The sequence below is a fragment of the Pyrenophora tritici-repentis genome, chromosome 1 (assembly GCF_003171515.1).
Source record: "Pyrenophora tritici-repentis strain M4 chromosome 1, whole genome shotgun sequence".
NCBI classification, from domain to species: Eukaryota; Fungi; Ascomycota; class Dothideomycetes; order Pleosporales; family Pleosporaceae; genus Pyrenophora; species Pyrenophora tritici-repentis.
Window position 1 is genome coordinate 663,897 of NC_089390.1, and position 24,472 is coordinate 688,368.

Sequence of the window (24,472 nt, forward strand, 5' to 3'; positions counted from 1 at the left end):
GGCTGCGGGGAGAGTTAGGCATCATCGCGATAGAGTTAGGGGCGCGGAGCAGGATGGCCAGGACCAAGTTGAGTCACGATCCGACCAAATTGCACCTCGGGCAACTATCGTGCTTCGCGCTACTGAGATTGATGCAAGTGTGGAAGCCCTCGCTCCGCTAGACCCTGTGCCGGTAGATGTGGAGGCGGGGCCTACCATGCTAGTTCTACCCCAGGACTGCTTGCGGGTTTTAATATCGATTTCCAAGGATAACCGCCAAAGATTAGCAGATACCCAGGAAACTACAGTAGTCGCTAGATTAGTGTCGATTCGCGATCATATTTTGCCGAGATAATTTACGAGATCCAAGTTGGTATTGTTTTTCTCCTTGTATAACTACTATCCGTCCAGCTGCGCAGCAACTCTCCCATCCAACACCTATTTGTCTTCTATTCTCCCTTTATAACGAAGAAACGTTATCTCGTATTTTTGCCCTTACGTGGTCACTTATCAAGGAGGCGACGGCTGCATAAAACATCAGCTCCACATCAATAAGGCCTGACCATTGTGTCGGAAACAAAAGTCCACCAGCATGGGTTCGATTGATGAATTTGAGCACCTTTCCCCGGGTGAAACCTTCAACGGGACCAATACCACCGAAACCAAAGAGCTCGATGCTCTGATAGTTGGCGCCGGTTTCGGTGGCGTTTGGCAGCTCAAGCAACTCCGTGACGCAGGCTACCGCGTCAAACTAGTCGAGCATGGTTCCGACTACGGAGGCGTATGGTATTGGAACCGGTACCCAGGTGCCCGCGTGGACAGCCCTATCCCCAACTACGAGTTCTCTGACCCCGCACTGTGGAAGGATTGGACATGGAAGCAGCGCTTTCCTGGCAGCGCCGAGATCCGAGCCTATTTTGCGCATGTAGCCAAGGTGTGGGATTTGAGAAAGGATACCCAGTTTAACACTTTTGTTTCTTCAGCCGTCTGGAGTAATGTTGAGGCGAAATGGACTGTGAGGACGAAAGGGGGAGAGGCGTACCGCGTCAAGTTTTTCTTACTCAACACGGGGTTCGCTGCGAAGAGACACATTCCAGACTGGAGAGGCATCGGCTCGTTCAAAGGTAAGAAGGACTAGCTTCTACTAAGATATGGACTAACAGGTCGTTAGGGACGTTCCTCCATCCCTCATACTGGCCCCATGAAGAGCCTGATCTGCATGGCAAGAGGGTGGCCATTGTTGGTACCGGTTCCACCGGTGTTCAGCTGGCACAGGACCTGAGCAAGGTCGCTGGTCAACTCACAGTCTTCCAGCGTACGCCGAACATGGCTATGCCGATGAGACAAGTGGATTACAAAGCTCCCAATCAAGCTATCCCCAAGCCCAAGTACCCCGACTTCTTCGCCGGACGCCACGAAAGCTTCGCTGGTTTCGACTACAACTTCTACCATAAATCCACATTTGAGGACACCCCAGCCCAACGGAAACAAAAGTACGAGAAACTCTGGAGCGAGGGCGACTTCAAGTTCTGGCTTGCCACTTACCACGACATGTTGTTCAGTAAGGATGCAAACCGCGAAGCATACAACTTCTGGCGGGACAAGTCTCGAGCGAAGATCCAAAATCCAAAGGTTGCCGACATACTCGCTCCCATGAAGCAACCGCACGCTTTTGGCTGCAAACGTATATCCCTAGAGAAGGACTACTTTGAGATTTTCAACCAACCCAACGTTGCGGTAGTCGACGTGAGTGACAAGGGAACGCCAATCCAGGGGATTACAGAGAACGGCATCAAGACAAATGACGCCGAGTACCAATTCGACTACATCATCAGCGCGACTGGCTACGACGCGGTTACCGGAGGTCTTAGCCAGATCGACATCAGAGGCCAGTCGGGCGAGAGCCTGAGTCAGCACTGGAAGGACGGGGCTAGAACGCACCTTGGCCTCGCAGTATCAGGGTTCCCCAACATGTTCTTCACGTACGGGCCACAAGCACCGACGGCATTCTGCAACGGCCCCACATGCGCGGAGCTGCAGGGCAATTGGATCCTTCAGACGATGAATCACATGCGAGTAAAGTCGATCAAGAAGATTGTCGCACAAATGGAGAGCGAAGATCAGTGGAAGAAGCTCGTGTGGGACATCGCCGATTCTTCGCTATTGACGTCTGTTGACTCTGTAAGTGATTTTGCTACGAAATCTCCGATGGGGAGTTTTACTAACATTTACTTCAGTGGTACATGGGCACCAACATCCCTGGCAAGCCAAGGGAGCCGTTGATCTATCTTGGTGGAGTACCGTCATATTACAAGACAATCTACGAGGCGGCCGAGAAGGGGTATATCGGATTTGACATGTCCTAGGATCATTCAAGTGTAGCCGAGTTGATGTTGATGTTGATTGTGGTTTAACGCCCTATCTGTAACCTCCCATAGGGTATTCGGGCGGGTCCCGCCGTGGTCTTATAGTGCTGTCGTACTTGCCTCGTGGAACCTATTCCTAGGTGTTTTGTATCTAAGGGGAGTGATGCCCTGCCTATATACATGTTCGTGAAAAGGACTCCCGCCATTTGAAGCCGTTTTCCTACAATATTCTAGTATTTCGTGGCTTGCGCCTTTGATCGATGCAGTACAATGACTACTTTTTAGAGAGAGAAACGAAAAAGTAACAAGAGGCAGTTTGAGATATAATGAAAAGTTTGAAAGAGAGCGTGTGGGTTGTGGCATCTATGCGGCGTTCTGCCGCGAATCCTACACTGAACAATGCCAAGGAATTCAGCGGGTCTTTGTGAAATTCAAAAATAGAAATCACTCGTCATAGAAGGAGTTCGTTACCTTCACGAAGGTCTCGAACTCTTGTGGCTGGTCTATTAATTGCGCGAGGTACGCTAGGCCTTCCTGTCTTGTGCGAGGGGGCACGATGGGGCGTAGAGGCCACTTCTTGAAGTGTGTTGTGGCTCTCTTGCAGAACACTAGGTGTTCTGGCGTCTTGGGCCTGCCGCATAGGCAATTCGAGGTATCCTCGTGGTTGAATTTTCGGTGGTACCATTCAAAGTCGCCATGCGTTGAGCGTATCATAAGGACTTTCGCGAGTATCCTTCGGGGTAGCCATAGCGCTGCGGGCGTGCGCCAAGTGTAGCCGAGTGTGGGGGTTTAGAGCATGGAATGGTTGACTGTTGGATATACCGGTAGTACTGCGCGTGGCGCGTCGATACGAGGACTTGTGGGGAAGTGCAATCAATCGTGAAGCATGAAACATATCATAACCGTCCGCTGCCATGATGTAAACTTGTGAAGTCGGCAGCAATGCTCCAAGTTTCTGCCTGAGTGAGCACACATATTGTACCGGTAGGCAAGACCAGCCGAGGTACCCGCTAAGCACTAGTAGTCAATGCTCAGGGCTATTCCCCGCACCCGGCTGTTAGGTATTACCGTGATGGTACCGAGTGTCGCAATGGTTTCCCATACAAACTCTAGCCTGCTCGTCCTCTGCCGCTTGATGGCGCGTCCAGATCTTTCGACAATTGAAAAGATAGATGGCAGGGTAAGGCTCGACATTCGGTGGTCGTGGTGAAAGATGGTCTCATCTGGATGGAGGCGGAATAGTGCGGATATGAGTATGATTAGGGTTGTGGATCGCGATAGTACATAGCTAGATTGGGCTGGACAAAGAAGCGGCAGGGGTTGGTCTGGGATCCAAAGTCCCAACTTGCCTATCTGCCGGCATGTCAGTCCCCCTGTGCTGGCCAGGTTCGGGGGACCACGGCCTGGCAGCCATTGGGAGCGTTGAAACTGCCTTTTATCTGCCGACACCAGCCCGGCCGAGACTTGGACAGTAACCTGGGTGGTTCTTCGTCTGGCCCGACTGCCGTGATATCCTAATTGAGAAAGACATAGCACGTGACCAATCTTGCTGGGCAATGCGCCATTCATATCTGCCGGGCTTCATAGTCAAAGTCATATCCAGCTAGAACCGAGGCTTGGTGATAAGATGATAGCAGCCTTGGTGCAATGTAGAATTGCTGCAGTTTCTAGGGAACGAGCCAGGTGGGTGTCTTAGAAGTGAGCGAAATATCAAATGCATAGTCCGGAACCCACAACTAGTGCCGGAGAACCTAGAAGAGGATAGCTTTGGGGTTTAAGGTATTGTGATGAAAAGGCCATTTTTTGCGAATGCTTTTGTTCTGGTTGATGAGGCGAGAGATATCGTAGACCCTGGCAAACACTAGCGCGGAAGGAGCGCGTCGACGCGCCTATGTGCTTACGCGCCTCAATTAACGACGGCAGGCGGACGTCCATCATCGACATCATCACCAAGCTTCATAATACTTTCACCCCTCGTTTCTGGCACCCTAGTTTGTCATTGCCACACACGAGAATGGCATCCCGGCCAGAAATCAAAGAAGAGGACGAGTCAGGCTTCTGCAAGTTCTTTCGCAACTTGGGCGAGAAGCATGACGAGACGGTGCGCATATTCGACCGTGGTGACTACTATAGTGCCCATGGTGAAGATGCAAAGTTTATCGCGAATACGGTAAGGAAGATGATTGTGTGTGCCATTGGCTCCCCGCAAGCAGCTGACATGCCTCTAGGTCTACAAAACAACAGCCGTCATACGCAAACTGGGCCGCGAACCAGGCCTCGAGTCCGTCACCATGACCATAACCGTCTTTCGCAACTTCCTCCGCGACGCCCTTTTCCGACTCGGCAAGCGAATTGAGATTTGGCAATCCACGGGCAAGCGCATGGATTGGAAGGTGGTGAAGCAAGCCTCACCAGGCAACCTGCAAGACCTGGAAGACGACTTAGGTGGTCAAATCGAGAACGCGCCCATTATACTGGCAGTCAAGGTTTCGGCAAAGGCGTCAGAGGCAAGGAATGTGGGTGTGTGCTTTGCAGATGCCAGCGTGCGAGAACTGGGCGTCACAGAGTTTCTGGACAACGATCTCTACTCCAACTTTGAGTCGCTGCTGATTCAACTGGGTGTCAAAGAGTGTCTTATTCAGCTTGATTCAAATAAAAAGGATGTAGAGCTCAGCAAGCTTCGCACCATTGCCGACAACTGCGGATGCGCTGTGGCGGAGCGAGCACAAGCTGATTTCGGCACAAAGGACATTGATCAGGATCTACCGCGCTTACTCAAGGACGAGCGAGCAGCTGGTTCTCTGCATTTGACGGATTTGAACTTGGCCATGGGTGCCGCTGCCTGTCTCATCCGCTATTTAGGTGTTATGTCCGACTCATCCAACTTTGGCCAGTATCAGCTCTACCAACACGACCTGTCGCAGTACATGAAGCTTGACGCAGCTGCGCTAAAGGCACTTAACCTCATGCCAGGGCCACGAGACGGCGCAAAGAACATGAGTCTATACGGCTTGCTAAACCATTGCAAGACACCAACTGGTAGCCGACTACTCGCACAATGGCTCAAGCAGCCATTGATGAACGTCAAGGAAATCGAACGACGTCAGCAACTTGTAGAAGCTTTTGTCAACGATACCGAGTTGAGGCAGACCATGCAGGAGGAGCATCTTCGGTCTATACCGGACCTGTACCGACTGGCGAAGAAATTCCAACGCAAAGCGGCAAATCTGGAGGATGTTGTGCGAGCATACCAAGTCGTTATTCGACTGCCTGGATTCCTCAGCTCACTCGAGGCTGTCATGGACGAGCAATACAAGGAGCCGCTTGACGCAGAATACACGGATAAGCTCCGCCAGTACACAACGGCATTTGCTGGTCTACAAGACATGGTGGAGACAACTGTTGATCTGGAGGCTCTTGACAACCATGAGTTCATCATCAAGCCGGAGTTTGACGAATCCTTGAAGATCATCCGAAAGCGGCTCGATAAGCTCAAGCGCGAGATGGAGTCAGAGCACATGCGCGTGGGAGATGATCTCAACCAGGACACGGAGAAGAAGCTCTTCCTGGAGAACCACAAGGTCAACGGCTGGTGCTTTCGATTGACGCGCAACGAAGCAGGCTGCATTCGCCAAAAGAAGCAGTACCACGAAATTTCCACCCAAAAGAATGGTGTATACTTTACGACAAACACTCTACAGGAGAAGCGACGAGAGTTTGATCAACTCTCGGAAAACTATAATCGCACACAATCTGGTCTCGTCAACGAAGTCGTCTCAGTCGCATCGTCGTATGTTCCAGTCGTGGAGAAGCTTGCTGCTGTCCTAGCACACCTCGATGTCATAGTCGCTTTTGCACACGTTTCCGTTCACGCACCCACCTCATACACTAGGCCAACCATGCACCCTCGCGGGACTGGTAACACTATTCTCAAAGAGGCACGACACCCATGCATGGAGATGCAAGATGATATTTCCTTCATCACCAACGACGTATCGCTCGTAAGGAACGAGAGCGAGTTCCTCATCATTACCGGACCCAACATGGGCGGAAAATCGACCTACATCCGGCAAATCGGCGTGATTGCACTAATGGCGCAAATCGGTTGTTTCGTACCATGTTCAGAAGCCGAACTAACAATCTTCGACTGCATCCTTGCACGTGTCGGCGCGAGCGACAGCCAGATCAAGGGCGTGTCAACTTTCATGGCCGAAATGCTAGAAACAGCAAACATTCTCAAGTCCGCCACAAAGGAATCCCTCATCATCATCGACGAATTGGGCCGCGGAACAAGCACATACGATGGTTTTGGTCTAGCCTGGGCAATCTCGGAATACATTGTCAAGGAGATTGGTGCTTTTGCTCTCTTCGCAACGCATTTCCATGAGCTCACTGCGCTCGTGGATACATACCCTCAAGTACAGAACTTGCACGTTGTAGCACACATATCCGAAGGCAGCGCCCCTGTAGTCAACGATGATGGCGATGTCGACATGGACGCGGTACAAAAGAAGCGCGAGGTAACGCTCCTCTACAAAGTCGAACCTGGTTTCTCAGACCAATCGTTCGGCATCCACGTCGCAGAGCTCGTTCGCTTTCCGCAAAAGGTCATCAACATGGCCAAGCGCAAGGCCGATGAACTGGAAGACTTTGCCGGAAAGCACGAGGAGGGCTTCGTGCAAGCAAGCAAGGAGGACGTCGAGGACGGTAGTCGCTTGTTGAAAGAGGTTCTCAAGACCTGGAAAGAAGAGGTGGAAAGCAAGGGTCTTACCAAGAAGCAGCAGGTGGAAAGGATGAGAGAGCTGGTCAAGGGTAACGAGAAACTCATGGTCAACAGCTTCTTCAAGGGTATTCAAGCCTTGTAACAGGTGCGGCGCAAAGATGGAGCAATGGGAATGTCTGGGCGTTCAAGGTGTACTAAAACAAAGATTTACCAAGCGGGAAAAGGTCGTCGTCAATCTTATCCAGCCTTCTGCCAACATATATCCATGATATCAAAACAATGTAAACCATAATTAAATGCCCGTCATATCCCGCTTTCTGACTAGCGTTTGAGCTCCGCAAACCGTCTAGCAAGCTCATCTACATCAGGTATCTTTCCCAACCCATCCTCCTTCTTTGCCGGCGGTTTCTTCGTAGCCTCAGTCTTTGCAATCTTCGCCGCTGCACTCCCCGGTAACTTCAACCGAGGCGCCACATTATCCGTACTGGGACTTGGCGGCACAACGCGCAGCGGACTTTGCGGACCGAGTTTCTTGGGCGTTGTAGCTTTTGCGAGAGCTTCCCTCTCTTCTTCTTTCTTGCTCTTGCCTGCATCATCTGTCATCAATGGGTCCTCGAGCTCTTGTTCCGCTATGCCGCCCGCCGGTTCATCGTCATCCTCCTCCCCATCATCATCATCATCGCTCTTTGCCGCCGACCCATACGCCACACCATAGAATTTCGCAATCTCCGCCATATACGCCTCGACCAGCTCCTCCTTGGGCGTCTCGACCCGCAGCTTCTTCACCACTCTCTCCGCGACGCCCTCACCCTCCATACTAGCCAGCGCCACCTCTTTCCCAAACTTCTCCACCAGCAGCGCTCGCACGGTGTGTAGCTCTTTGATCTCCGTGCGCGGCGCGGCGTATATTATGCTTCTTACTGCTTCCTCCAGCGCGGGATCCAGCATGCCCGATGTGGCCGACGTCGTCGTGTTCGAAGATGAAACCTGCGATTCGAGGAGCTGCGACCGTGCGAGGAGGAGTTCACAGTAGAGTTCTAGTATCTCGTGTAGTTCGGTGGTTATGTCTGTGCGGATGATGTTTTCGACTCGTATTCGTGCTGATTGTACTTTGCCGGCCTGGTGGGTTCTTGTTAGTCGTTGCCTTGCTTGCGCGCCTACCTGTCCGCGTGAAACATGTTTCGCAACAGCAGAAAGGAGCATGAAGACGTGTTTACGTACCTCGATTAGCTGCGCCATGTCTCTTCTTTGCTGCTTCACTTTTGCGCTGTCCTTTTGTTGTACCATGCGTAGTCGCGATATCGACAGCTTGAGCTGCACCTTGAGCTTGTTCTGCCCCGCGGTTAGTACATGGCGCGGTTTACCACAACGGAAGGCTGAAGAAGTTGCTTACTACTAATGAGACTGTGGGCGCCATGATTTGCGTTTTGTATGTACCTTGGTGTTGGTAGGTAGACGTGTCGTTGGGTAGCGTAATAGGTCGCGGTTGTTGTGTAGTGTTAGGCGCCGGTTAGTGGGGCAGACGTAGTTAAGTTAAGGTGGGGTGTTGAGTTCGTCGGCGCAACGAGCCACATTTTACTAGCGTCATTCCGGAGACCTAACTTCATGCCTATAATTACTAAGAGAGAGAGGTGATTCTCTTAGAACCTCTTTGTTGGAAAAACCCACTTTCTGCTACTCTGCAGTCTCGGCTCCACTTTTGTTTCTTCATTGTAGAGATGGAAATGTTCATTGTTCATGATTCATAATTGAAAGCTATCTAATAGCATCTGCTACATCATCTTCTATGGTCCAACGCTGGCTATGACTGATCCAGTTGTTTTGACTCCTATATAAGCAACGGACAGTTCATGGTGTTATCTGAACCAAATCTTGAATCAGATCCACAGCTAGGGAAACCTAATAGGCATGTCTCTGGTCCTACACCAGGGCTGCTCTTCTGGGATTCCCTCTACTGTGCTGGCTGGCCTTGGCCGTTGACCGCTCCGACGATGGTGGCAGTATCAGCTGCACCACCAATGACGCCGCCTACACCTTTAACAATGTTTCCGATAATGTTACCCTTGCTCCTCTGTGCCTCGCGCCCAAGAATAATAATGTCATCCCTCCTTCCACAGCCAGTCATAGCTTGGCAGTGGCCACCGGACTTTCCTCCAATGGGGTTCTTCTGGGCTTCCCTCTTCTGTGCTGGCTGGCCTTGGCCGTTGACCGCTCCGACGATGGTGGCAGTATCAGCCGCACCCCCAATGACGCCGCCTACACCCTTAACAATGTTTCCGATAATCTTGCCCTTACTCTTCTGTGCCTCGCGCTTCCCAAGACCAGACGCGGTATCGTAACAGCCGGGAAAACCCATGCATCGGATCTCGTCTTCTCCCCCAATGATTTTCTTCTGGGCTTCCCTCTTCTGTGCTGGCTGACCCTGGACCGCTCCGACGATGGTGGCGGTATCAGCTGCTCCACCGAGAGCGCCGCCTACACCCTTGACAATGTTGCCGATAACCTTGCCTTTGCTCCTTTGTGCCTCGCGCCTGAAATTGACAGGTACGCCAAGAAAAAGCTCGTCTCTGCAGCCAGTGATAGGACATCGGTGTATCTTTCCACCAATTTCGTTGGCCTCCCTCTTTTCTGGCAGCGGAATGTCTCCGCCGCTCTGTGCCGGCGGAGCGGTCCAGAAGACCTCGCCCTTACTCTTCTGAGCATCCCTCTTTTGTTGGCCCTGGACCGCTCCGACGACGGTGGCCGTATCAGCTGCACCACCGAGAGCGCCTCCTACACCCTTAACAATGTTGCTGATGATCCTTCCTTTACTCCTCTGCGCGTCCCGCTTCTCACTTGACTGGGTCTCCTCCTCTTGCTTCTGAACTCCCCTGAATGGTGTGGTTGGCAGGATGTCTGCACATGGGGTAGTAAGGCAACCGTTACCAATGCTGCCCCCTTTAGCCTCCCTCTTGTGTTGGTTGTTGACGAGATCGTCAACCGGCCTGACGCCCTGGGCGATTTGTCCAGCAGCATCGGCCAAGCGATTACCGCGGGCTACCTTTTTCGAACCAAGCTGCATCTCCGGGTAGGGAATGGCCAGTTGAGGGCGAAACGCCTCTTCGCACTGTTCCCGGTTGACAAAGTTGGCACACTGCTTGGAGCTTCGTTGCGGGTCCCTCTTTGCGTTTTGCTGAGCCCCCTGGACAGCCTGGCCGATAGTAAGGAAATCGGATACCGCGCTTACAGCATCGCCAACGCCCGAGAAGGCTTTGCCGACACGGCTACCACGGCTAGCACGGCCAGAGATCTTGTTGAAGAGATCGACATGCTCCTTGGAACTGTTCATGGATTGTTAGTTCAATGTTGTTCAAATTTTGATGAAAGACTTACTCAGGCATGACCGCTATGTGACCTAGTCCGGCGTAAGGGTTTGGTTGGCGGTTGGCGGGTGCAGCACTGGCAGGCATGCCTGCAGTAAAGGCCAGAATGGCGGCGATGGTGGAAGGATGCATGTTGAAAGTGTTTTGGTGAAGTGTTGTAGACTTGAAATTGGGTGAAGAAAGCACCTGGCTTGAAGTTGAGTGAAAAAGTAAAGTTGAAAGTGGTAGATCGAAGAAAAGAACAATGCGGGATAGTCAACCAGTGATTCCGAGATAGAATGTAAAAGTTGCTGAAGAACCGAGTGATGCTGATGCGATGATGTTTACTTCTGGTCGAACGCTCATCCCTATATACCAAAGATGCTTTGGAGAAGCTCTGAATGCCAAGTTAGATGGTATTGTTTCGCGGTGTCGGCTGCCAAGCCAGCACAATAAACATGAACCCATCATCATGCACTTTGACAGGCGATAGCAATTGTAGGTTTGTGTGAAACGGAGGTTCTTGGGGGAAGTCGTGGGTATGACCTTGGCGTAGACGTCATGTGAAGCGACCCGCAATGCGTTGGTGCAAACGCGCCATGCCTTGCACCCCGTACCCCAGCGCACAGACCACCCGGCATGAACCGGCCAGATTTTGACACGAACGCGCTAACTGGTGACAGCGCTAAACAGAAGGAGGCATGAACGAAGCGGCACCATCTGGTAACTGCGTCTCGACAGCTAATCAAAACGCATCTAAACGAATCCTCGCAGTTTCAAGTGTTTCTACAAATCTTCTATGCGCTCTGGCTTGGCCTTTACATGCGAATTCTACCTCTGACAGCCTATAACTCACCACAGTCGTCCTAACGAATGAGGGGAGCTTTTCAATCGTGAACCCGAGCTCGGTGCATGCGCTCAGCAAGACATCGCAAGCTAGTGTCACTCTAATGGCAACCATGGCTGTCGCTTCAGGTGTATAGAAGAGTGGTTTTTGATATTGAACTTCGCGAGTGCTTCTGTAACCGCTACTTGCATTGAAACAACAGGCTTCGCGGCTGTACAGAGCATACCGCGTTCTTGTTCTCGCCGCCACGACTGATTTCTAATTTTGACACTAGACTCCTTTTAGCTCTCGTAGAGGATGTATGGCAAAGACTGCGACTGAATAACGTCGTCTGTCCTATTCGACTGGCTTTAGAGGATTTTTCCCACATCTTCGTACGTGTTGCGGCTTCCTCGACGATATTGCGCTGGAGACTCATTGGATCTATCTATCCAAAATTCTCAAGCTGTCCTCGTCCACCATCTTTCAGGAAGCTTCAGAGTGTGCCTTAGCTATACGACCCGTGTTAGGACACTTTGTCTTTGGCCTCATATGGAATTCGACCGAAATGTCACCTACATCTGAAGAACTGCTCATAATCTTTGCTACCGTGGATTACCAAATACCTGTGCGTCTTTTCTTCTTTGCCATCGTATTTAAAGTGGATAACTTGCTCTAGATTCCTGTTAGTATCTTGTGATAATTGATCCTTCTCGGACATGGGCTTATCAATCCATACTGACTTCTCGATCAATATCGCTACCACTACGATACTTCCGCCGAAAAGACTTCTAGATCCAAGACTGCTTCAAAGCTTCAGAAATCTTGTCTGCCCTCATTACGGTTAGCCATCCTGTGATTGGTGTGTTGTTTAAGGCACGGCAAGGTTTCTCCACGTGTGCGTCATCTAAGCTAGGCCAGAGCTTCTCTACCTAACTTATTGTATCCTGCTGCAAGGGGCTATAATACCCCACCAGTTCGGGCTGGGGTAGACATAATGGTAGTAGCTTCAGCTGTGTATTGTTCATTTCTAATGTATGCATCTTGCACTTTGCTAGCTGATCCTAGTGCACCTAGGTCTACATTACTAGGGAGAGAGTCTTGAGGTGCAGATATAATGCATCTGCTTTAGTAGCATGTTCGACGAAGAACCCCTGTGTGACATGAACGTGGAGTCTGATGGAAGATGTGGTTTGAGCTGATGGAGGTAGATTCATTACGTCATGCGCTACCCCTAGCGCGACCTGTGTACCTCCATTACCACTGTTCAACCTCGATCGACTCATCTCAGACCTATCCAACACAGTTGGAAAACTTTTACGCAATGCTCCATGGCGGGACCCCAGATGCTGAGAGACAATTAAGGGAATTGAAACGTGCACGCAGCGATAGTAGTGCTTCAGCATCATCCCGGCGTCGCGATTGTCCTGATACCTCAGCACGGTACGCATATGCGATAACGAGCATCTCGCCCGAAAAACGTTCTAGTTTGCTTGCAACCGCCCAATGAGGATGGCTTAGGAGCTCAATGCGGCTGCGGCTTGTTGGCTATCCGCTTATCCTGCTCTTCTTTTGGTAGTGTGTCCCATTCAGCCACGTTCTTATCCTTCACGATTGTCAGTATCAACACGAACACAATACGTCTTACATCGACTTACCCATTCTGCTACACACTCCGGCTTCCAGTTGCACCTTTCCACCTCGCCATACATGGGGTGATTGTGTCGCGGGTGACGCGACGGCCAGCCCGAAGCGTGATAGTGATGCTTGACTAGGGCACCTCGCGAACCGTGGTTACCCGAATCAGAATGTCCTTGGCCAGCTGCGAAAGCCTCAACATTGAGGACCAGTATTCCGTTCACCAGCCTCGACTCCGCTAGGTTGTGGAAGAGATCCCACGTCACCGGCTTCCCACGGTTTTGCGCCGTCATCTGTTCAAGAACAGCCTTTGTAAAAGCCGATGGACCTGTTCCGCTGATGACTTCGTCGAAGTCTAGTTCCAGCTGCGATAGTGGTACGTCCTTGTCGTTTGAAAGCTCGTGTAGCCAGTCTTGTATGTTCTCGATGAGCCTCATCATGACCGGAAGCTTAGGCTTTGCGGCGAATGTCCACTGGCAAAACGACTTGCATTTGGATCCGAGAATAGCATGGTCCGAAAATGCCGGCTCGTCAATTTCCACCCCGATGATCATGTCGACATCTTGCTCAGTGTATCGCTCGGGGATGAACCTGTCGATGGGCCGGAGACACTCCACGTCAATGTCGGCATACACGCCGCCTTCCGCGTACATTACGAGATATCGGAGCAAGTCAGCTTTGATGATGGTGATGTTGAGCTCACGGTACAGATCAACAAGATCCGGCCTGTTGAACCCATGTGGGCCATAATGCCACTCCAGGTACTCATTCGCGTTGTCATCGGTCAAAACTTCGTAGCGATATCTGGGATTCTTCGCCGGCCATGTCTTTGCTGAGTCTGAGTCGCGCTGCTCGAATCCGAGAGGGCCAACCTTCCACGTCTGCCATATCTTCCTTGGGATGACTGTATCGGCCGCTTGCAGCGGTTGTTGGTATCTGAGCTCGCGCTTGTATCTTGAGGCGGCTCGGATGGGTGTTGTGAAGAAATGGGTGTTTGCGAAGAACAAGAAGAGGAAGATAAGAGCAAGATACGCGGGCAAGACTCTCCGCACTTGGCTTGTGAGCTTGCCCGAGAAGTGTGCCGTTATTGGGGAGTGTGGAGGCATCGAGATCGAGAGGTGAAGCTTGGGCGGATGTAGCCTGGGTCGTGTACGCATGCTGCGGATCTCAGAGCATATGAAGCCTCCAACCCTTACCCAGCCGTCCTGAAGTCTATGAAAGATTATTTCAGTATAAGCCTTGCACATGAGACTCTCGGCCACTTGATAGCGCGGTCGAGGTGCCCGCCAATACCAGCCTCATCCTCATCCTCGGTCCGTCACTTTAACCCCAGACGCAGGGGCGGCCATACGAAAACATACCCAACTCCGCGTATGCGTCCAGCGGCTACGGATGCACGTTGTGTCAATGTGGTGCGATGACTAAATCAAGGCGAGTGGCGACTAGGCGAAAGCTTGTCTAGATAGTTTAACCCTTGCAATATTAGTCGGCGGTTTTGACATTTTAGGCGTCTCCCCCACGGCCGACCCCGCACGGTATCTCACATGTAAGGAACACTCCAATCGTGTCACCAAGTCGCTCGAATACTAGCGTCAGCATGACCCCTTATTGAAATGCCACTAGCGCATGTCCCCAATCCCGTCACATCCCGCTTGAGCAGTCAATCTGGCTTTGATCGGCGCTTCACTGAGTCCCACTTGTATCTAGTCTGCCATGACTCGACCATCTCCTAGAATTATTGTTTGAACTCCCTGCGCATATACTGCTCTTCTCTTTTTTATCTCCGGCCTTTGCAAGGCATCACATACTCACATATTCTTGATAGTCGTCGCTGAGCTTCACTGTCGACAAATACCAGCAGTTCGCCACGCGCAATGTCATCTCCACACGGCGGTTTATTGGGCCACGTCGGTTTCGAAGATATCAAGCTGTCGCCTACCACCTGGAAGCCAGTACGAACAGCACGATGGAGTCTGGATCTTGTTCGACCTGAATTCCTCACATTCCGTCCAGGTCCTAAAACCAGAGTCGTCCGACCGACTGCATGGCTGGATGGCCTGAGAGGGATTGCTGCGCTTTTGGTATACCTACATCATAATCAACTCTGGGCTCACGATGACCGCGGTAATCAAATCCTCGAGAACGCTTTCGGCTATGAAGGCAGACACTACTTCGCAGCATTACCATTCGTACGCCTGTTCTTCTCCGGTGGCCACTATGCAGTCGGAGTGTTCTTCGTCATATCTGGATATGTGTTGTCTTTCAAAAGCCTGACGCTGATTCACGATGGTCAGATGTCTGGTGTTGCAGACACGCTTGCCTCTGCACTCTTCCGCCGATGGCTACGACTATACATCCCGATCATCGCAGTAACCTTTTCGTGGCTCTCTTTCCGGCACTGGAGTGGCTTGTGGATCGACATGGAGCCCATGCATGGTTCATATCGCGAGGATCTTGTCCACTATTACCAAACTTTCAAAAATTACAGTTTCGTCTTCTCAACCAACGTTTACGAGTTCACCAAGCCATACCAGCCGCATACTTGGTCGATACCGGTCGAGTTCAAAGGATCCATCATCGTCTACACAACCCTGTCTGCCCTATCCCGGTGTACCAAAAATGCCCGACTTTTGTGTGAGGCCGCTCTTGCCATCTATTTCCTTTACATTGTAGACGGCTTTTACGGCGCAATGTTTGTATGTGGAATGTTGCTTTGCGATCTCAATCTGCTGGCCGAGAGAGAAGAGCTTCCCCGTGTCTTCACGGTTCTTTCGGGCTTCAAGGAGTTCATCTTCTTTCACTTATTTATCCTTGCACTCTACCTTGGCGGAGTACCCGCATTCGATGCGCCTGATACCGACCGCGCCGTTCTACTCACGAAGTCCCCAGGGTGGGTTTGGTTATCTCATCTCAAACCCCAGGCTGTGTTCGATGCGAAATGGTTTTATCTCTTCTGGGCGTCGTTCCTCACTGTCGCATCAGTACCGCGCTTGCCATGGCTGAAGCGCTTTTTCGAGACGCGGTTCTGTCAGTATTTTGCGCGCATATCCTTTGCGCTGTACCTGGTGCATGGTATTGTTATCTGGTCTCTTGGTGATAGGCTCTACGCTGCGGTAGGGCTTGCCAGGGTTGGTCATAAAGACGGCATACCTTGGTGGGTCAACAAGTTCCCGCTACCTACAAAAGGACCAATGGGCCTTGAGTTGGCATTTTGGGCAACGCAGCTCATCATACTGCCTGTAACCCTGTACCTTGCCGAAGTTTTCACCAAGCTCATTGATGAGCCGAGCGTAAAGTTTACCAATTGGCTTTACGGGAAGACCCTGCCGCAAAGGACTTTTGCGCCAACGTTTCAGCGTAGCCAATCGTTCCGATAGCCATTGTGTAGTCAATCTCTACATAGCTGTAACGCAAAGTTAGTCATCCTATATTTTTCTATCATCCCTTGCAATATCGGGTATCAATTGCGTTGTTACAGCGTTGGTAGTATTCTGCCGCTCTCAACAGTAATCTTGGCTTCATGTGAAGTTGTCATGGCCAGGAACAGGCCGGTCACTTGCAGTAGCGTCGCAGGGGTGCAACAGGCAAAAAGGCAAAAAGTTATTCGCGCAGTACTGTAGATTGTCCGAAACGGCTGTTCGTCCGAGACCAGGTACCCCATGGGGGGCGGATTCAGCCGCCGATCACTGCCACTATAATCGGCTGTTGCCGGTTACGGTATGTTTACCGCTATTGGCCATCCTTTGCAACCCCATGTATATATTGGCTGGGAGATGATCTTTCTCATGGCTATGCAGTTCGGTGATCGAGGGATGCAAATCCGGTATTGTGGTTACGAATCATTACTATCAGTTGCAACCTCGGATGAGGCTGCGCACGTTCGATTCCATCAGTGCATGTGACAATGGCCCCCGTGCAGAACATCGCCTGTGCTTGCTGGAGGATTTGTGTGTGAAAAACCTTCACGCTGGCTCCATAATGAGACGGCGACACAATATCACTTTGGCAACGTTGGTATGTCTTGGGACGACATACCTCGTGGGGCAACATCGTCACGACCTCCAAGGTGCTTATGAAACCCATTCCCTGTACAGTAACATACCGAACGAGAACGGCATTGAGGTTTTGCCATCTGACCTGCAACCGGATGCGCAGGCCGGGGGTGGTTTTCATGTGTCAGGGAATGATATCTCAAACAAAGCATCTCCAAACGATCTCAGTTTACCAATTGGAGATACTCCGCTACCGGTAACTGGAGAATCAGTGGGAAACCTAAAGAAAGGCTCTCTTAGTCCCGAAGGAAGTCTGTCTGCAGGTGGCGATGAAAACCAGCCTAGCACCGAGAGGGAATTCCCATTCCAACAGGACCTAGACCTTGAGCTTCCTACTGCGACACTTCACCCTTTCAAAGCGTATAAGCCACACAATTACAAAGCCAACCCTGCCGCTAAATACGCATATGCTACGTTCTTGGCAACACGAAACCCTTCCCTCAAGGATCCATACTTTCTCGCCATTCACTCGCTCATCTACCGTCTCTTGTGGTCACCCAAATCAGGCACCCGTACATACCCATTCATAGTCTTTGTCGCCGATTTCGTTACCCCCGAGCAGCGCGCCCTTCTCTCCGGCGCCGGAGCACTAGTCCGAGAACTCGCCCCTCTAGAATGGTCGCCCAAAGTCTCCGGCGTGCAAAAGCGGTGGAAAGACCTCTTCGCCAAACTCAATATGTGGAAAGAAACGGAATTCGAGCGCATCCTCTTCCTAGACGCTGATGCTTTCCCACTCGCAAATTTAGATCAGATGTTCGATCTTGCGCCAGTGCGCGACTGCGTGCCGGAGAAACTACATCTCGATGACTTTCTCGCGGATGGTCCGGTTTGCGAACCTTATATCTTCGCTGGCGTCCCGCAGGACCCTTTGGGGCCTGTGAAGTCTAATCTTAACGTTGGGTCTATGGTTTTTACTCCTTCGCTGCGCATGTATGCGCGCCTTCAGCAGAACTATGTCAAGACCGACAAGTATGACAGTTTGATGGCAGAACAAGCGTTCTTGAACTGGCAGTTCAATCCTGAAGGTGCATACCCTGGGACGCCATTGGAGAGGATGTGGGGAGGGTTTTTCCCTACGGAAGAGGAGGGCGATGGGAGGTTGAAGGTCGTACATGAGAAGATTTGGATGACCGAGGGCGGCTGGCTGAAAGACGAGTGGGAATCCGGCTGGCGGAACATGATGAAGTTTTATAGCAGCAAAGATTTTCGGGTTGCGCGAGAGCTAGACGGTGTAGGTAGCGAGGTTATGTGAGCGTCAGCTGAACTGCGATTGTATTGGTGTCGCGCACCATCTAAATCTATCTATCACATTCTGGAAGTATCACTTCCTAGACCTGTACTCACTGGAATGTACTCTCATATTCACCCCGACTATTCCACGTTCTATAAAGCAGCCATACAAATCGTCTCTTTCTTCAAGATCTGGCACACGTTACAACCGACCAGTTGATTATGGTTTGGAGCACGCATAAAATAAAGTACGCTGAAGACCCTCAGCCGCCGAACGAAGACCATGAAGACACACCGAAGCAAGGAAGGAGAAAGAAGGTAGTCCAAGATATTGGTAAATCTATCAAGGCAAAGGAACCGCCAATTTCGCCCTTTCTGGCTTTGCCGGACGAAATACGGAATACAATTTACCGGTATGTGTTGTCAAACATCATCGGAAACCATGGACTGCGCTGTCAGCCTTGGTATGACAGCGACAAAGTAACGCACTGATTCTTCACAGAGAGCTCGGGCGAGCAAAAGGGGTACCATTTGCACCGTATTTATCCCTTCAGCGGGCGTGACATCAACCAGCTTAAGTATGTATGCAAGGCTCTATACAAGGAAACAGTCAATCTAGAGCTTCAATACAATTTCGTCGAATGGCGTATAAAATGGTCAGGAAGTACCATGTTCCACATATTCGGAAGCTTCTTAGACAGCTGTACGGAGATCCAACTGGCATGGCTGCAGCTCGACCGCGAGCAAGCGATCAACCACCAGAGCATGCCCGAGATAGGCACACCCGAAGCAAAAACGAAGATCTTGAACATACGCTACTTTGCAATGAAAGATGATAATACGGCTATCGCAAGAGAGTGTTTAGAGAGAATTAGATGTCATCACTTGATTGACGCAGCAAGTCTCTGTCGTCGCTACCCCTTTGTCCAGCTCCACATCAACTTCTACGACTTCACTTATGTAGACAAAGACGGAAACCCCCAGCCAGAGTATTTCCTCACGACTGCAATGTATATCTCTCTGATCTTCCGTCACATAGATCTTACACACCTCCTGCCTCGCCATATTGCGCTATCTCCGCTGTTCGACCCTCAGGTGCGCGAGAATATTCTGCGGTATCGGAGATCTCGCCGTTGGTTCACGCCACAGCTGGCGGAGGCGGCGGAGGAGGATATCGAGGCGCCGAATATGCGCTTCTATGCGCATAGTTAGGCTGCGAGAGAGGAACCACGGGGTTTGGTGGCGACAGTTGCACGACAGTGGGCGGGGTTGCATGTGATGGAAGGGTGAGATCGAGATTATTGGATAAATGTCTGTGAGAATGAAGTCAGACGCTGGTTCTTCGAAGGTATTTAGGGTCCCGTCAAGCTTCACAGTGGATAACATTAGCTAGTTCACTCATTGTTGTGCCTTTTGCTTGGATTTCTTAGAATAACTGCAGACAATCAAAAGCTTCATCACAATTTGTCTTGCTCAATCCGCTCAATTAAGGTGGAACTTGCCCACCACCACCAAATACATGAATTCAGAACTATGTGTACAAGTGAAAGCATGAACTGAGAACCTTCCGAGCATGGGCACCGTACTCTGCCTGGTAAATCCACCCGTGATATTAATTCCACTTTCCACTGCCCTGGGGTGCCATCGCCACTTTGTGACTCTTTCTAGCGTCATCATGCCCAATATAAAATAAACAAACCCCCTAGAAAGACGCCTCAACCCTCATCAATGTGCGACTTTTCCTAGATACCGTTCTCCACCCATCCGCGCACCAACTCCACAAGACCGTCCACACCATCCCCCCTCCATACCCATTCCCGAAAGACATCGACTATCAACTCAGCCGCTGTGTCATAGAATTTAGTAGCCAGGATAGGCTTTATCTTGAAGTTCTGGGGCATGACCTGTACTAGGCTGGTCGATCCGCGGCCGGGTCAAAGTGGGTTAAACCTATTCATAGGGCCGGACTCGTACACACGCTTTCCTCTGAGTTGATAATAAAACCCTACAGCGATCCTTATGAACAGTTTGATGGGGAAACCAAGATGAAAATATGTATTCGAGCAGTCGAATACAAGCCGGCACAAGTGGTAGAACAAGGTGAAGAGCGCATTCGTCCTCGCAAAGGCACATTCTATGGTGTCCAGGAAAACCCTAATGGTTTCTCCCTGCAAGAACTGGAGCTCTTCGGCATGTTCAACATGAGTGCTAAGGGTTCAGAGATTAGGACTCAGCGGAAGCTAAACCGGCCCCAAAACCGAGACTGAATATACCACTGCACGAGTTGGAAGAGCAACATCTTATCATGAACACGGAGTTAGTGAATCTAGAGTTGGGCAGCGATTGCTGGAAAGCTCGGACATAGACCAAACGCGCCGATAATGAGCACTGTGTCATCAATTTTCACACCGCTGAACCCACCGAAACAGCATCGAAAGCTGAGGAGGCAACCCAACCAGATCTGCAGATCACAACAGTCGTATCCCGAGAACACTGGATCAACACCGCAACGCATCTTAGAGCCGGTACCGTGAAGTTTGACACCGGCTATGATGCAAATCGCGCAATTTCCGTGACGGCGATCCTATTGTCGGAAGCGCAGTACCTGGGTAACGAGACAAGACCAGACGTTCTAGGTTATCCATTCTACAATATCATGCTTGTAGAGACCGTAAGAGCAAGAGGTGGTGTAAAGTTTATGGAGCGCATAGGTCTTGGTAGGATATACAAGTAAGCGTGGAGAGAAGCAGGGGCGAAAAAGGAAGTGGTTGTACTAGAGTAACGCAAATGGTTGATTTATGAGAAAGTAACGATCCTCTTGTGTACCTAAGTATAGTACTTTTGCCCCATACCACAGTAAAGCATGCCATCGCTAATCGGCCGAGCAATGCCGATCTACCAAGTCGGTACCGGCACCGGGGAAGAGGATGCCGCATGGTAGGACAAAGCTTCAACTGCACTCATCATTGCGGCTTGACCGTACTTTCAGGATCATGCCTTGGCGATATTCTCAAAGCAGTTGGCTAAGCATTGCTGCAAACACAGCCGCTGTTGGTACCCACCTTTACGAGTGAAAAGTAACATTCCAAGGTTGCATTGTGATTTTCCATCGTATTCGACTAGAGACCTGTGTCTCCCAATACGAATGTTTAGTTTCAAAGGCATATCCTCGGCATAAATGTTTTCTAAAGACGGTATTACTGTATCTATTTTGAGTGGTTTTCTGGAGACGGCATTACTGCATCTATTTTGAGCGGTGCGTTGGCCGAGGCCGTCCCGAATTGGCGTTGGATAGGGGGTTGCGCTTTACCTCTTTCGGCTACTTGCCAAGGGCTTCGGGCCTATGCCGTGGCAATTGTACGTCATTTCTGCCGAAACCCATCTTAGACGGTCATGGGCGCGCCACAGCCGGTGCTGGCCATTCCAGGTTCACGGAATTACCTAGGGATACGATAATTTACCCTCATGGGGAAATACGAGAGGGCATTTGCATATATAACGGATGGGATGCTGCTCTCTTTAGGCCTCCATCCAAACATCACCTCATCAACTCTACACTAATACTCAATCACTACAACTACCACTTCCACACTTCAACAACACCACCTTCAAACCATCAACATGAAGTTCACCGTCGCTGCCGCCGCTGCCTCCATGGCCGCCATCTCCTCCGCCCTTCCCCAGGCTCCTGCCTTCCCTCGCCCCGAGGCTGGCGACGTCTTCCGTCTAGTGTCTCTGGCCACCGGCACCGCCCTCCAGAATGGCAACGTCCAAGCCAAAGAGGGTAGCCTCGTCATCAACTCGCCCGACCAGACCAACAAGACCTGCGCCGTCAACGGCGACCGCGAGAACACCACCAGCGGCATCGACTTCGCCTCCTTCACGCTCAACCAGGACGACGGCAGCGTCTATATCTACACCTTCAACCCCCCTCTCCAGCTGTATGTCGACCGCAGCGGCATGGGCATGGGCAACGTCCGCTACTCCACCGGTGTCCAGCCCATCGGCAAGAACCAGGAGCGCGGCCCCTTCAAGATTGACGACAGGGGTGACCTCGTCTTCGCTGCTGGTGGCCTTACAGGCGACGTTGGCTTCCAGGCTTGCCCTGGCGCTGTTGGCGGAGGCTGGAAGATCTGGCTCTCTGGTGTTGCCAAGCCTGCTGGTTCTGAGGGATGCCTTCCCGTCACCTTGAGGGCGTCCAAGGAGGACGAGCCCAAGAAGTGCCTCTACTCCTCTGCTCCTGCTTAGATGATGAGCCGGTGAAGATCTTTGGAGAGTGTATATATTGATAGTCTTGGAGACCGGACTTTGGCTTTCTATTGTGCATATAATATCGCATTTAAGCGTCTGCATAGCTTTTTGTTTATGAGCTGCTAGAATTAGAAATAACAACGTTTATACGTACACTACATTGCTTCTTACTATCCTAATTTTGCATTTGACAAAATGCGATCAATATTGACGAGATGCAATCTTCAAGCCTTGATTGCATTAATAGTTTCGACAGTTGGAAATACGTACTCCCCATTTGTGAAGGCCTCCGCTGGCGAGTAAAACCGTATCGAGTACAGAAGCTTACCACCTCCTGCTGGGGCCGGAAGCCAGCTGTACAAAAGGTCTCAAGTCAGTCCATGTTCTGTTGCACCGAAACAATCGCATGATGCTACAATGGGTAAACTTACTTGCTAGTCCAGTTATCCGGTGGGGGAATATCAGCCGGTTGCAATAGGACCTGAAATCTCCCATCCACAGTTTCGTTCCCAGGATTTGCACCATCTTCACCATTCACCAAGCCTCCATTCTCAAACTTCAACTGCTTGCTTCGGTCCCCGATGACGTACCTACCCAGCTCGTTGGGCACTAGATATTGGTCCGCCCCATACACGGTCAAACTCCAAAACCCGGTCGACTTGATCGGAGGCCTGCCAGAGAAGGTGAAGAGAAAGGCCGACGTCGCGTTCAAAGTCAAGTTGTCCGATTTGTTCGTGATGAAGAGATTTTCGGATTGTACCAGGCCTAGATAACCGCGGAGTGCGCGGTAAGCACGACAGCCGTATTCGAGACCGAAGATGCCTTGACACTTCATTTTGGGGATGACCCAGTTGTTGCCGACATCAATCAAGTTTTGGGAGTAAGCCGCAGAGATGCTTGCGTTCGCTGCAATGGTAGCAGCGGTTAGGTTTATTCCGCTAGGTGGGGAGTAGATTCCGTCTGCAATACCAGCAAGACCAAGTTTGGATGCTACTCGGTACCGGTCTGAGATCACGTCGGGTTGGTTGAACTGTCCAATCTTGGCCAGTAGGTCTAGATAGCCCGTCACCCTGTCAGTGGCATTTGAAGTGTTGATGAGCTCACGTGACAGTCTCGGTGCTTGTGCTGCGAAAGGCTGAGATTGTGTACGAGGAATCTTTTTGAGGAAAATTTGATCTTGGTAGTTTCGTATAGTCGCAATATCCTCCGTGGTATTTTGGCGTACGAGGATACGACCGAGCATGATACCGTAGGTTGTGGCATAAGAAACCACACCTTTGTAACGGGATGATTCAGCCGGAGTAGTGTATTCAATGCCTGGTTGAACGAGAGCATCGTCTGCACGTCTGATCAAATAGTCGCCCGGCGGTGAGTCGTCATTGATTGACATTCCGGCAAAATTGTTGCCATAACTGGAATAAGTCAGTCTCTTGTTACAGATTGTTTATCTACAATGAAACTGACACATCGTAGCAAGGCCATATCCAGTTTCTTCCATCACTGATATTGGGAATGGTCAAAACGAGGTCCTCCTGCGATAAGTCGACAGCCACCCAAATGTACAACGTGTCTGCATTTGGGCCAACTATAGTGCGATTTAGGGGACCGGAAAGTGTACGGTATGGCCATAGAGTATTCGGTTCATTGACGGCATCTAAGATGTTCGTCACAGCTTGTTGCCATTGAGATATCGGATATGCATACTGAACGTATTAAGAGGGATACAATATTTTGTTTGTGATTCATCATGTACCTGGATTGCAAATGCTGTGGCATCTTGCGCGGCACTATCATGAGAGCTTGAAACATTCGCCGCTCTGGCAAGTGGAAAAAGGTATGCCAAGCATTTACCGGTAGTGAAGAGATAATTTGTCAACTTCATCTTTCTTAGCAGTGCCTCACTCATCTTTCTCAACATGATACTACCCCAGCGTATTATATATTGGAGTTGACTCCTTATCGCGTAGCAGAGCTTGCGACTTGGCTGTATTGCGCAATACTTCACAAGAATGACGAAGAGGCTAAGAGATGGGGCGGTGGAGCAGTGGTAAACGATCTACACGGGA

The 24,472-nt window shown here is 50.7% G+C and overlaps 11 protein-coding genes across 11 annotated transcripts; 7 read left to right on the forward strand and 4 right to left on the reverse strand.

Annotated features, from left to right (window-relative positions):
• Nucleotides 1-571: 571 nt before the first annotated feature.
• PtrM4_002430 (Pyr-redox-3 multi-domain protein) lies at nt 572-2,345 on the forward strand (the record flags this gene model as incomplete). Its single annotated transcript, XM_001941827.1, has 3 exons — nt 572-1,103; nt 1,151-2,160; nt 2,217-2,345. The coding sequence occupies 3 exons, from the start codon at nt 572-574 to the stop codon at nt 2,343-2,345; spliced, it is 1,671 nt and encodes a 556-aa protein (XP_001941862.1).
• Nucleotides 2,346-4,359: 2,014 nt separating this feature from the next.
• On the forward strand, nt 4,360-7,210 carry PtrM4_002440 (MutS, Mismatch repair ATPase (MutS family); the record flags this gene model as incomplete). The annotated part of the gene is made up of 2 exons (XM_001941828.1): nt 4,360-4,515; nt 4,574-7,210. 2 exons carry the CDS (start codon nt 4,360-4,362, stop codon nt 7,208-7,210), a joined length of 2,793 nt encoding a protein of 930 aa, XP_001941863.1.
• Nucleotides 7,211-7,389: 179 nt separating this feature from the next.
• On the reverse strand, nt 7,390-8,485 carry PtrM4_002450 (Ist1 multi-domain protein; the record flags this gene model as incomplete). Its single annotated transcript, XM_066102641.1, has 4 exons — nt 7,390-7,655; nt 7,779-8,187; nt 8,290-8,400; nt 8,462-8,485. 4 exons carry the CDS (start codon nt 8,483-8,485, stop codon nt 7,390-7,392), a joined length of 810 nt encoding a protein of 269 aa, XP_065964843.1.
• A 534-nt stretch (nt 8,486-9,019) lies between these two features.
• PtrM4_002460 (Atrophin-1 domain containing protein) lies at nt 9,020-10,562 on the reverse strand (the record flags this gene model as incomplete). The annotated part of the gene is made up of 2 exons (XM_066102642.1): nt 9,020-10,388; nt 10,441-10,562. The coding sequence occupies 2 exons, from the start codon at nt 10,560-10,562 to the stop codon at nt 9,020-9,022; spliced, it is 1,491 nt and encodes a 496-aa protein (XP_065964844.1).
• A 2,198-nt stretch (nt 10,563-12,760) lies between these two features.
• On the reverse strand, nt 12,761-14,030 carry PtrM4_002470 (OCH1, Mannosyltransferase OCH1; the record flags this gene model as incomplete). Its single annotated transcript, XM_001930300.2, has 2 exons — nt 12,761-12,841; nt 12,894-14,030. The coding sequence occupies 2 exons, from the start codon at nt 14,028-14,030 to the stop codon at nt 12,761-12,763; spliced, it is 1,218 nt and encodes a 405-aa protein (XP_001930335.2).
• A 717-nt stretch (nt 14,031-14,747) lies between these two features.
• On the forward strand, nt 14,748-16,250 carry PtrM4_002480 (acyltransferase; the record flags this gene model as incomplete). Its single annotated transcript, XM_001930301.1, has 1 exon — nt 14,748-16,250. The coding sequence occupies one exon, from the start codon at nt 14,748-14,750 to the stop codon at nt 16,248-16,250; it is 1,503 nt and encodes a 500-aa protein (XP_001930336.1).
• A 601-nt stretch (nt 16,251-16,851) lies between these two features.
• PtrM4_002490 (Alpha-N-acetylglucosamine transferase) lies at nt 16,852-18,177 on the forward strand (the record flags this gene model as incomplete). Its single annotated transcript, XM_001930302.2, has 1 exon — nt 16,852-18,177. One exon carries the CDS (start codon nt 16,852-16,854, stop codon nt 18,175-18,177), a length of 1,326 nt encoding a protein of 441 aa, XP_001930337.2.
• A 647-nt stretch (nt 18,178-18,824) lies between these two features.
• On the forward strand, nt 18,825-19,367 carry PtrM4_002500 (uncharacterized protein; the record flags this gene model as incomplete). Its single annotated transcript, XM_066102643.1, has 1 exon — nt 18,825-19,367. The coding sequence occupies one exon, from the start codon at nt 18,825-18,827 to the stop codon at nt 19,365-19,367; it is 543 nt and encodes a 180-aa protein (XP_065964845.1).
• An 833-nt stretch (nt 19,368-20,200) lies between these two features.
• On the forward strand, nt 20,201-20,422 carry PtrM4_002510 (uncharacterized protein; the record flags this gene model as incomplete). The annotated part of the gene is made up of 1 exon (XM_001930303.2): nt 20,201-20,422. The coding sequence occupies one exon, from the start codon at nt 20,201-20,203 to the stop codon at nt 20,420-20,422; it is 222 nt and encodes a 73-aa protein (XP_001930338.2).
• A 1,693-nt stretch (nt 20,423-22,115) lies between these two features.
• PtrM4_002520 (uncharacterized protein) lies at nt 22,116-22,403 on the forward strand (the record flags this gene model as incomplete). Its single annotated transcript, XM_066102644.1, has 1 exon — nt 22,116-22,403. One exon carries the CDS (start codon nt 22,116-22,118, stop codon nt 22,401-22,403), a length of 288 nt encoding a protein of 95 aa, XP_065964846.1.
• Nucleotides 22,404-22,630: 227 nt separating this feature from the next.
• PtrM4_002530 (uncharacterized protein) lies at nt 22,631-24,312 on the reverse strand (the record flags this gene model as incomplete). Its single annotated transcript, XM_001930305.2, has 4 exons — nt 22,631-22,760; nt 22,838-23,818; nt 23,871-24,109; nt 24,160-24,312. The coding sequence occupies 4 exons, from the start codon at nt 24,310-24,312 to the stop codon at nt 22,631-22,633; spliced, it is 1,503 nt and encodes a 500-aa protein (XP_001930340.2).
• Between the last annotated feature and the right edge of the window lie 160 nt (nt 24,313-24,472).